The 11,245-nt window shown below is 36.3% G+C and overlaps 1 protein-coding gene across 2 annotated transcripts in view; it reads right to left on the reverse strand.

The window, feature by feature from the left end:
* Positions 1–8,362, reverse strand: part of scinla (scinderin like a) — a 16,062-nt gene extending 7,700 nt beyond the window's left edge. Inside the window, exons 1-10 of one of the 2 annotated variants that reach the window (XM_028443454.1) lie at positions 8,268–8,342; positions 7,391–7,500; positions 6,943–6,987; positions 6,478–6,670; positions 6,245–6,417; positions 3,539–3,700; positions 3,306–3,455; positions 3,151–3,228; positions 209–335; positions 25–113 (exon numbers count right to left, since the gene is read on the reverse strand). In XM_028443454.1, coding sequence (XP_028299255.1) covers positions 25–113; positions 209–335; positions 3,151–3,228; positions 3,306–3,455; positions 3,539–3,700; positions 6,245–6,417; positions 6,478–6,661 — 963 coding nt within the window. In that variant the 5' untranslated portion in view covers positions 6,662–6,670; positions 6,943–6,987; positions 7,391–7,500; positions 8,268–8,342. Of the gene's footprint in view, positions 1–24; positions 114–208; positions 336–3,150; positions 3,229–3,305; positions 3,456–3,538; positions 3,701–6,244; positions 6,418–6,477; positions 6,671–6,942; positions 6,988–7,390; positions 7,501–8,267 lie in introns of both variants that reach the window. The other variant, XM_028443455.1, reaches the window with a different exon arrangement.
* Positions 8,363–11,245: the final 2,883 nt, after the last annotated feature.

Raw genomic sequence — 11,245 nt, forward strand, 5'->3', positions numbered from 1 at the left:
CATAAACTGATCACATGACCTTACCGAAGTCTCCTTGCTGCAATTCTTCTGGCTCACAAACTGCTGTGCTCTTTTGATCGCTGCTACGCGCTCCTCAGTGTCCGCTTCCTTCCCTGCAGTTGAAGAGATGTGAGATTGGAAATGAAGTCATTCAGGATTTACAAAGAAAAGACAAATAAATGAGATAAAAAGATTTAGTATCAAGTACCGATCCAGACGTGTATGTCAGAACCACTGTCCAAGATGAAACAATTGTCTTGGGCAAGTGAGTCTTGATCGAAAGGGCTTTTGTCTGCCACCAACTCTATTTCCATTTCACCGGATTCGTCCTTAATCTAATAAAAGGATCATTAAAATATCTGCAGTTATCAAATAACATTTACATCAAATGTGTTACAAGTCTTGTCCAGAATACTGATTAGAGAGGTATCAGGGTCCTCACCAGCATTGTTGATTTTAATCCCCTACACAGTGATTTTGATCTTCGACGCCAAACATAGGCAACCCAGTCTAATTTTGTGTAGCCGCCAAAACAATTCCCCAAAAATTGTAATACAAGACGTTGGAAGAAATATAAAGCCCAACATAATACACAAAATAAATCCCAAAACACACAAATCGACAGCAAATTACACATAGTACACAAACACTCAGAAATTCCAAAAATACACAAAATAACTGATAAAACACAAAATGACAAAGACAACACAACATCCACTTAAACAACACATTACAGAATAGCTCTAAAGACACAAAAACTGTAAAAAAAAAAAAAAGGTACAAAATGACAGGAAAATACAGAAACGACTAAAATACACAGTGACCTCAAAAACGCACAACATAAATGCAGAAAAGGACAGAAAATAACACAAAATTACAAGAAGAACACAATGACTAAAAACTGACAAAACATCAAAACCACAGAAATAAAAAAAAAGAAAAAAACTTTTTTTCCGTGTATTAATGTTCAGATAAATCATTATTCTAATGCTGACATAAATGTTGATAATGTGGCTGTTAGGTCACTCCTACTCTGTGTCCTAACCACTGTAGGGGTCTTTTCTGTACTTTATTAATGTGAACCATGTGGTAATAATCATTTCACACTTTCACGAGTTGTTTTAACTCTTTTTAATCTGAATAAATCAGAAACACATACAGACACACCGTCTATTTACTACAGGAGATCTGCTGGGATGGCCACGCCTTCACCCGAGGACCCCTGCAGCCACTTGGCTGTCCTGATACTGCCTGTGTGCTGCATCCTCTTTGTAACCCATAACCACCTCCAATATAAAATATAAATATATATATATAAAAATATTAAATGAATGAGTTGGGGAGGGGACACTGTGTACCCTTCATTCTTTGGTTATTCCTTATTCCTTATATATATATATATATATATATATATATATATATATATATAGGGAAACTAGGAAAGAGCTTCATGTTTTCAGATCACCACACAGAGGGACCACAGACGGGAGTTTCAGCATCAATAACTCTTTAACATCATGGACACATAAACTACACCTGTTTACCATCAGTGTGAGGTGGACAACATGATACAAGATCATTTTATCACACACTGTATTTATAGCAGTAGAAACAACATGTGTGTCAATGTGCTGTAAATAACAACAAAAACAAACAATAAAATATGTAACACCGTCACTAATCACTATAACCTTCACTTGTCTCCTGCTGATCAAACTACAGCACTTAGTTTGAGAAGAAACTTTTTAAATCATTTTAATGGATTTTTATTAGTGAGAAAAATCAATAACCTAATTCTTTTGTACAGTAGACTGATGAAACTGTCCAACAGTCAGAGCGCTTCTGCTTATCATTGCAAAAATATGAATTTTTATATTTTTAATGATTTCTTCTTATTAAAAATCAATAACTATAATTACAGTATGTAGGACCTTTCTGTTGGTTGGACAGTGTCATTAGTCTACTGTACATAATTATGAAGTCATTGATTTTTTTTACTAATAAAAATTTGATAAAATGATTTAAAGAACATTTTTGTGTTGTAGTTTGATCAGCAGACACTAGTGAATATGAAGTATTTGTGTGTCTGTAACACACAGATTATTGTTATTTCTGCTGTTACTGTATGTCGTCCACCTCACACTGATGGTAAACAGGTGTAGTTTATGTATCGATGATATTTCATTAATGAGTTATTGATGCTGGAAGTCTGACTCTGTGAACTCGTCATAGTTTACCTTTAATATCCAAATATCACTGTTTTGGTTTAAAGTCAGTAAAATAAAATAACCACACTGTTTATTTGTTATAGTTTTAATAACTAAAGAACGAAGGGTTCACAGCGTGAGAAAATAAAGATACGGTCTTTGGAGAACAACAGAATTAACACCAGTTTGTGGTTCTCTGTTTATACCAACACAGCTGTCAATCACAACAGTTGCCATAGTAAAGCTTGCATTATAAACCAATTAAAAACTCAGAAGGCTTCCACGCGATTGCAACTGAACGCTGATTGGTCGATGGCATTGACAATATTATTGTTCGCTTCCTCATGTTTTCTCCTTCAACATGACAAAAACTAAAATTTTAATGTAGTGCTCCCTTTAAAGCCACGCCCCTCACTCACATGCACGAGCGCCGTGCTCCAATAGCAGACCTCAGCTCATCTCCTGTATTGTGTAGAAACTACGTTGTCTCATTCAGCAGAAAGTAAACATTATCATTACACTGTATATGTGAATAAACGTGACTAAAACACTTTCAGTGTGAACTCATTTATGTGAGGGGTTGAGAACGAGCAGAGAAACGTGATTGGTTAAAAAAACAAACAGTCTTTTTCTATTGGTCAATGTTATTACAGGTTTACAGCTGCTACAGATGATTTTCTTCATTCCTTTTTCAGAGAACATAAGATCTTAATTTCTGTCAGGACATAAAGACAACTTCAACCAAAAACTTAAAAAGTGTATCTGGAGAAAATTACCTCCCCTAGCTTTATGTACAGTAACAAAGTATTTGTACCTATGCTTACGTTCCTGGTGAGAACCCTTGTGAATGATGATTCCTCTGTGGTCATTGTCTGCTCATTATGGACAAACTAAAAAATACCTAAAAACTGATCAATTCAGAATCTTTTATCTTTTGTTTTACCTCGTAGAGAGACACCTTCCTTTTGTCAGCAGCTTTATCACTGGTTCCTGGTGGAAGGTCAGGCTTTGGTCCAAGCAGCTACAATAAAACAAGTTCAAATTATTCTGAACTGAAACAAAATCAAGAAAAGTCAAAACAAACCCAAACTTAGTTACTTCAATGACGACTTCTGGCTCTTCTCCCTCCAGGATGTTTTCCACACTGCCACGCCCCGCTCGCTCACTGTCACGGATGTCTTTGGCGATCATAGTGCATTTCATACGCTCAAAGGCGTTGCTTTCACTGCCGCTCCACACGTATATTTTCTGTCATTTCACATGAAGAACAAAAGAGGAGAAATACATTGATGGAGTTCTGCAACAACCAGTGTTTCCAGTGATGACGTCACCTCTCCCAGGTCGATGATGAAGCTGTCTCCTGTGTTGAACGATAACCAGGAAAATTCCCTCTCAGTGGCTCTGATGGAACGACGTCCTTTCACATGCAGCAGCCGTTGCACATCCACCAAGTTGGTCTCCACATCGTTAAAAGCAGACTCTTTCCCACCTTTCTGTAACAAAATGATTTCAATTATGTCACCATTCTCAGTTGTTACATTTATTTAAAGGAACGCTCCACTCTTTTTACAGGTTTGGTCTAAAATATTATAGTAGAACTGTCTAATAAAACACATTATTATTCATTTTATTACCTTGTGAAAACAGGACTACGTTACAGTTTTACAACCTGTGTTCCTCCATCTTTAAATCATGTGATTGATGATGTCACACGGCCCCACTGCCTGTAAACATCCATTGTTTTCTATTGAAGTGAAACATTCAGCCTGATTTTTACATAATTTAACAGATTTATAGATTATTTAGTAACTTTTTACATCATTTAGTAGCTTTTTAGTCAAAATGACAACTTGTGTCTAACCCTAACCCCAAAACACATTTACAAATACCATAACAAATTTACACACATTTACATACATAATAAAACACATTTACATACATAATAACCTTTACGTTGATACCACGTCTGTCTGATCCAAGCACTTTTAAAATTGTATTTTACATATAAATATTGCATTTATCTCTGGTTGAATCATATATACAGAGGTGGGTGATGAAGGACAGCAAATTACGCTGCAGTCACGCAGCGGAGCAGGATGTGAATCTGCTGAAGGAGAAGTCTTCATTTTGTGTAAAATCAACCAACAGGTTTTATTCCCCTGAGACTGAATATTGATCAGGTCAGTGTTTTCCTGTTCAGGGTAACCTCTGTCAATTTACCATCCACCTTAAATATGAAGTATTTTATTTTGAAAATAATCCCCCCCCCTTTCCGTACACAACACATTAACAAATGACTGCAAAACTTTTACAAAAGGTCAAAACAAATGAACAAATATGGAAACAGTAGCTGGGTTTACATTACACATTTTGGCAAAAAAAAAGCAATATTTTTAAATGTCGACAAAGTAAGTTTGTGTTTTAAACGTGTTTCTGTCAAAGGTTAAAACCTCTGAAATCTGATCCTGTGACACTTCTCTACAGGAAGATGGACGCTCCAAACCTCCTTAGAACTCTCTTCATGTCTAATAATCACTAATTATTAATAAGTCTAATAATAATAAATATCTGTGTTTACTCTAATGTCCACACGTATAACGTCATGTTTAGAGAAGTGGTCATGTGACCAGGTACGTCACGTCTTGTGACGTGTATTTGAAATTTAATAACGATTATTACACCCAACAATTACAAAAACAATGTCACGGCAAATTTGCGGTTGACCTCATTTGGAGACATGATTTATTTATCTGGTTGAATGATGGAGTCCAGGCGAGGCATTGATGATTTTATGAAAAAGGTTTATTATAAAACGAGTACAAAGATGGACAAAATTAGTGACCGCCCCGGGCGGACGTCCGATGATCGAGTGGCCCACAGTTCTAACTCATCACGTATATTCCCCCTCAGTCCCCCTCACTCCTCCCCCCAGGAGATAAAGAGGACAGAGGAGGTGAAAGAAGAGGGTGAAAAGAGACAGTTTCTTCTTTAGGTCAAAACAACCAGTTCTCTGGTATCTCCTGATTGTCGTGAGTGTTGGAGTTGTGTGCGTGTATGGTGTTTGTGTGTATGAATGGATGTGTATGTGTGACTATGTGAGTGTGTGTAGGCATGTGAGTGTGTGATGCCTCTGTGTCTGAGGGATAAGATGTGTTTTGGGAAGCTGACCTCGAGAAGAGAGCAGAAAACATGAGACAGCAGAAATGAAAAGTCTCAACTTAAAGCCTTAAAAAGAATAAGGTCTATGAGTAAATATGTTAATAAACATAACTAACAATTTTTGCCCCGACAACAACAATCAAAAAAAAATATGTATTTAAAACAAACATATATATATTTTTTTTTTACATGTTTTATTCCTTAAATAAAACAAATCCACTATTTCAAACATCTACAAATAATAAAGCTTGACACAAGTTATTAATACTAACTTTGAGTTGTTTAATCCATGCACATGCAAGCTCCTCCCCTCCGCCCCACCCCTCTCAAAGCTAAAGCTAGCTTACAGGCTAACACGAGTAGAGTTCTTGCTAATGGTCTGAAACACTAATAAACAAGAGGAAAGTTATATTCTGTAGATCTAGAACATAGACACGTCACATGTAACAAGTGTTTGGTTTTATACAAACGTGAACAAACTTGATTTTAGTGTTTGAAAGATTTTATTTATGTATAAAGAATTTATTTTACTTTTTTTGTACAAAGAAATTACTTTTTGGTTGACCAATAATCTTGATTTCAATTATGACTAAAATAATTGTGGTTTTTTTTTTTTTTTTCAAAATTCAGCGTTTCATCACCAGTTTTTATTGAGATATTTAGATTTTGCACATTTCAGAGGGTCATTTTGTAATTATATAAAAATAATGTAAATTTAAAAAAGTACATTTGTAAATGTGTTTAACACTTCTCAGCCACACGTAAATCACAGACTGTTGAAAACACACAAACCTGAGAATAAAAGTTCTTCCACACTCTGTGATTTACTCTAACTTCTCAAATATGAATGCATGCTATATTTGGTATATTATATTTACCAGGAACTTGATTCCATTCTTGCCATGCGGCCCCTGCCTGAAGAGGCTGACGAAGCTGCTGGGTTCATGACCCTGACACACCATGACCTGCACCGCAGGACGCTGCAGATAATCATCCATCTGAATTGTTAAAATGACACCAGCTCCGCTCTCATCCTGGGACGTTTCTGCACCTGTGAACGAATGTGTTTTACACTCACAATGAGGACAAGTGAAATATTGAAATATTCTACCTTTCCACAGGTAGATGTGGTGATTTCTCTCCATGGTGTGCAGCACTATGTAGGTATCACCCGTGTAGAAATTCCCATATTCCTCAACGGGTATTGGTACCAATTTCCCCATATCTTCAATCCTCCACACCTGCACCCCAGGTTGCTTACCAGCTTTGTCAAACTCATCCTGTACTTGGGCCATGATCCAAATCTGAGGTTTAACACAAGACTTATTAATATTTAACCATGACGACCAAAGGAACAGTCACACCTTACATCATCAAATATTCAACACTGTGCCCCACACTTATCAAATATACATTAGAATGATATATTCACAGAGCTTACCTGATACTATACTACTGCTCAAATTACACACTTTCAAATTAAATAGAAAAATAATCCTTAAATTACACGTGTGATTAGATTAAAGTGGTTTCCCGCTCATCTATGGTAAATATTAGGTTGTTTATATATAATTACCTTTTATTTGTAATGATGAGAATTCAGACTGAGAAACAGCGACACCTGTTGGAAAACAAACAAATTCAATTAAACATAAAATGACATTTGAAATTATTCTGAGGTTAAGAAACCAAAGCATTCAGTGTTTAAGGGCCACATTAAAATAATAACTCTGGCCACGACAAGATTAAAGTCATGACATATTTGTAACTTTATGAGAATAAAGTAATAATATTTCTAGATTAAAGTGGTAATTTTATGATATTACTACTTTAATGAAATAAAATTTTAAACTTTAATCTAGTAGTGCTCAGATTTCTTTGTATAGTAATGTGGTTATAATACTCAATCATAAGATTAACATTTTAGCGTGATTTATTGTACATGTACATGTCACCTCTAATAAACTGTGTTTAATATGCATTAAAGCTTCCAGGGACACAAACCCCGCCCTGACCAGACTAACCTGTAATATGAGACAACAGAAGGTCATTAAATAGCACCACCTGATGCTTCTGGGTGTGTCCTAATGCAATGTGAACATGTGGCACATCTGGGCATGAACAGACAGTGGCCCTGGGGAGGGACACACCCATCATTGTGTGCTAATGTGGAACACAACAACACCTAACTTACACAATCATATCTACAGTCAACACAAAACATGAGAAAAGCACAAATATCTTCTATCTAAACAAAAAAAAGAACATTGAATGATTAGGAGGTCATTCAGGAAACAAAATCACAATCATTAAATCAATATAATTCAGCAAGTTTGAATTGAATATGTGTCATATTAATATTATTAATTCATTAAGAAACATAAGGTTTAAAAAAAATACATAGGACTGAATTATATGCACTTAATATTGGAAAACTCAATTATAGACAGAATTTTACAACAAAAAAAGCATTTTTTTTAATTTTTTTTATTTTAAATAAACCTGTACAAAATATATGTGTTTTGTTTTCACAGTTGTAATGACAAATGAAACAGTAACTTAAAGCAATATATAAATAAAAACATTGGAAGGAAAAAACGTCCAAGAAATGAATCTTCTTTAAATAAAGTTTACATGGAGGAGACTAGATGCCCTTTCATTGTTTAAAAAAAAACCAATAATTAATAAAATGCATTTACACTTGTTTTATATTTATATTCTCTTTCATTTAAAACCAAACACAATTTCATTGATCAATCAAGTCGACTGAGAAAATGTCCTGAAAAGAAAAGACTTAAAGAAAGAAGCAAATAAAAAGAAAGATTCCTTGTATTTCTTGTAAATAGAGCTTTATTTAAGAAGTGAGCAGTGATTAAAAAGTGTTAAAGCGGTTAGTTTTACCTGCAGAGGAGTGAAGGAGCAGCAGATCCGCTCTAACCTGCCCGATACTCACCTTTTATTCGCCATACACGCACTTCCGCATTCCCAGTGGGGGGCGTGGCCTGCTGCTGCCTCGCCCAATGTGACGTGGTCACTGGCGTCACACCTGTGGAGGATTGCGTCACTGTGCTGCAGTGGATGGAACTAAAAAAATAAATAAATAAATGAAAATAGAAATTGAAATAAATATAAACATAAATATATAAAAATCTGAATATATAAATATGAAGCAAGCAAAGGTGCACTTTCAAAGAGTTGCAGAAAAGATTTTTAGAGAGAGAGGAGAATATCATTTAAGAGGAAAATTACATTTAAAGATCAAACATGCCAGAACATCACATTGCAAATGTATTCATTTATCAGAGGACACGCCCCTTGAGATAAATCATCTCATTTTTGAGGAGATCCTAAAAATTTAATCAAATGACAGATACAGCAAAACAGACAATAAGTAATTATAAAATACATAAGGAAAAAAAAAACAAAACACAATGCACACACACACACTTGACTGCAGTTCATCATATCATATATATATATATATATATATATATATATATATATATACACACACACACACACACACAGTGGGTACGGAAAGTATTCAAACCCCTTTAAATATGTGTCTGTTTGTTTCATTGCAGCCATTTGATAAAATAAAAAAAGTTCATTTTATTTCTCATTAATATAAACTCAGCACCACATCTGGACAGAAAAAAAAAACAGAAATGTAGAACTTTTTGCAAATGTATTAAAAAAGAAAAAGTGAAATATCACATGGTCATAAGTATTCAGACCCTTTGCTCAGTATTGAGTAGAAACATCTTCTGAGCTCGTACAGACAGTCTTCTTGGGACTGATGTAACAAGTTTTTCACAGCTGGATTTGGGGATCCTCTGACATTCCTCCTTGTAGATCTTCTCCAGTTCTGTCAGGTTGGATGGTGAACGTTGGTGGACAGACATTTTCAGGTCTCACCAGAGATGTTCAGTTGGGTTTAGGTCAGGGCTCTGGTTGGACCAGTCAACAATGGTCACAGAGTTGTTCTGAAGCCACTCCTTTGTTATTGTAGCTGTGTGCTTAGGGTCATTGTCTTGTTGGAAGGTGAACCTTCTGCCCAGCCTGAGGTCCTGAGAACTCTGGAAGAGGTTTTCTTCCAGGATATCTCTGTACTTGGTCACATTCATCTTTCCTTCAATTGCAACCAGTCATCCTGTCCCTGCAGCTGAAAAACACCCCCATAGCATGATGCTACCACCACCATGTTTCACTGTTGGGATTGTATTGGGCAGGTGATGAGCAGTGACTGGTTTTCTCCACACATACCGCTTAGAATTAAAAAAACAAAAAGTTCAATCTTGGTCTGATCAGAGAATCTTATTTCTCATAGTCTGGGAGTCTTTCATGTGTTTTTTGACAAACTCTATGCAGGCTTTCATATGTCTTGCTTTGAGGAGAAGCTTCTGTTGGGCCACTCTACCATAAAGTCCTGACTGGTGGAGGGCTGCAGTGATAGTTGACTTTGTGGAACTTTCTTCTATCTTCATACTGCATCTCTGGAGCTCAGCCACAGTGATCTTTGGGTTCTTCTTTACCTCTCTCACCAAGGCTCTTCTCACACGATTGCTCTATTTGTCTGGACGACCAGGTCTAGTTAGAGTTCTGGTGGTCCCAAACTTCTTCCATTTAAGGATTATGGTGGTGCTCTTAGGAACCTTCAGTGCTGCAGAAGCTCTTTTATAACCTTGCCCAGATCTTTGCCTTACCACAATTCTGTCTCTGAGCTCCTTGGACAGTTCCTTCAACCTCATGATTGTCATTTGCTCTGACATGCACTGTGAGCTGTAAGGTCTTAATCAATCAATCAATCAATCAATCAATCAATCAATCAATCAATCAGTTTAATTAAACACAGCTGGACTCCAATGAAGGAGCAGAACCATCTCAAGGAGGATCAGAAGAAATGGACAGTGTGTGAGTTAAATATGAGTGTCACAGCAAAGTGTCTGAATACTAATGACCATGTGATATTTCACTTTTTGTTTTTTAATACATTTACAAAAATGTCTACATTTCAGTTTTTTTCTGTTCTGATGGGGTGCTGAGTGTGCATTAATGAGAAATAAAATGAACTTTTTGATTTTAGCAAATGTCTGCAATGAAACAAAGAGTGAAACATTTAAAGAAGTCTGAATACGTTCCGTACCCACTGAATCTCTATACACACATAAATAGAAACATATACATACACAGGGCTCGAGACTGCGATCAAAATGGTTGCATATGCGAGTACGATTTCAGTGTGTGAGTGAAAATTTTGTCTGGTCGCATCCGTGCGAGTTCGTATGATGACCTTATTTTGGACGGAGTAGCTGAGCTCTTCATCACGTCCACAGAGTGCATCTCTCTCTCTCTCTCTCTCTCCGCGATGCTGGTGATGAGACGGTGCACGCTGTGGATAATGTAACGGTGAATGAGTATAAAGACCATTGTGCTCCTTTGGATTGCTCACGGTCCACTATGAACAGAGCCAGGCATAACGAGTCGTTCACTGAGTGCACGCTCACATTGAGAGCAGCAGTAAAAAGGAAGAACGCGCTGCACTCAGCGATAGTGTACACACTCATCAGAATCATTTTGGAGGCACCAGAACTGATGGACTATGATACCAGGACAGATGTTCAACTGTGGTTCTCCCAGAGCAGGGGTCTACAACCTGCGGCTCTGGGGCTTAATGTGGCCCTTTGACTCTTATACAATGGCTCTCTATAGCTTTAAAAAAAAAAAAAAAAAAATGTTTTACAGAGGCTATTAATGATTAACTCCCTCAGTGCCATTGACGAGATAACTCGTCATTTGCGTTTTTTCACTGGGATTATAGAAAACAAGATATAACAATTTAGTAACCTAAAATAAATCACGTTGTACAATGACTCAGC

The sequence above is a fragment of the Gouania willdenowi genome, chromosome 4 (assembly GCF_900634775.1).
Source record: "Gouania willdenowi chromosome 4, fGouWil2.1, whole genome shotgun sequence".
Classification (NCBI taxonomy): domain Eukaryota; kingdom Metazoa; phylum Chordata; class Actinopteri; order Blenniiformes; family Gobiesocidae; genus Gouania; species Gouania willdenowi.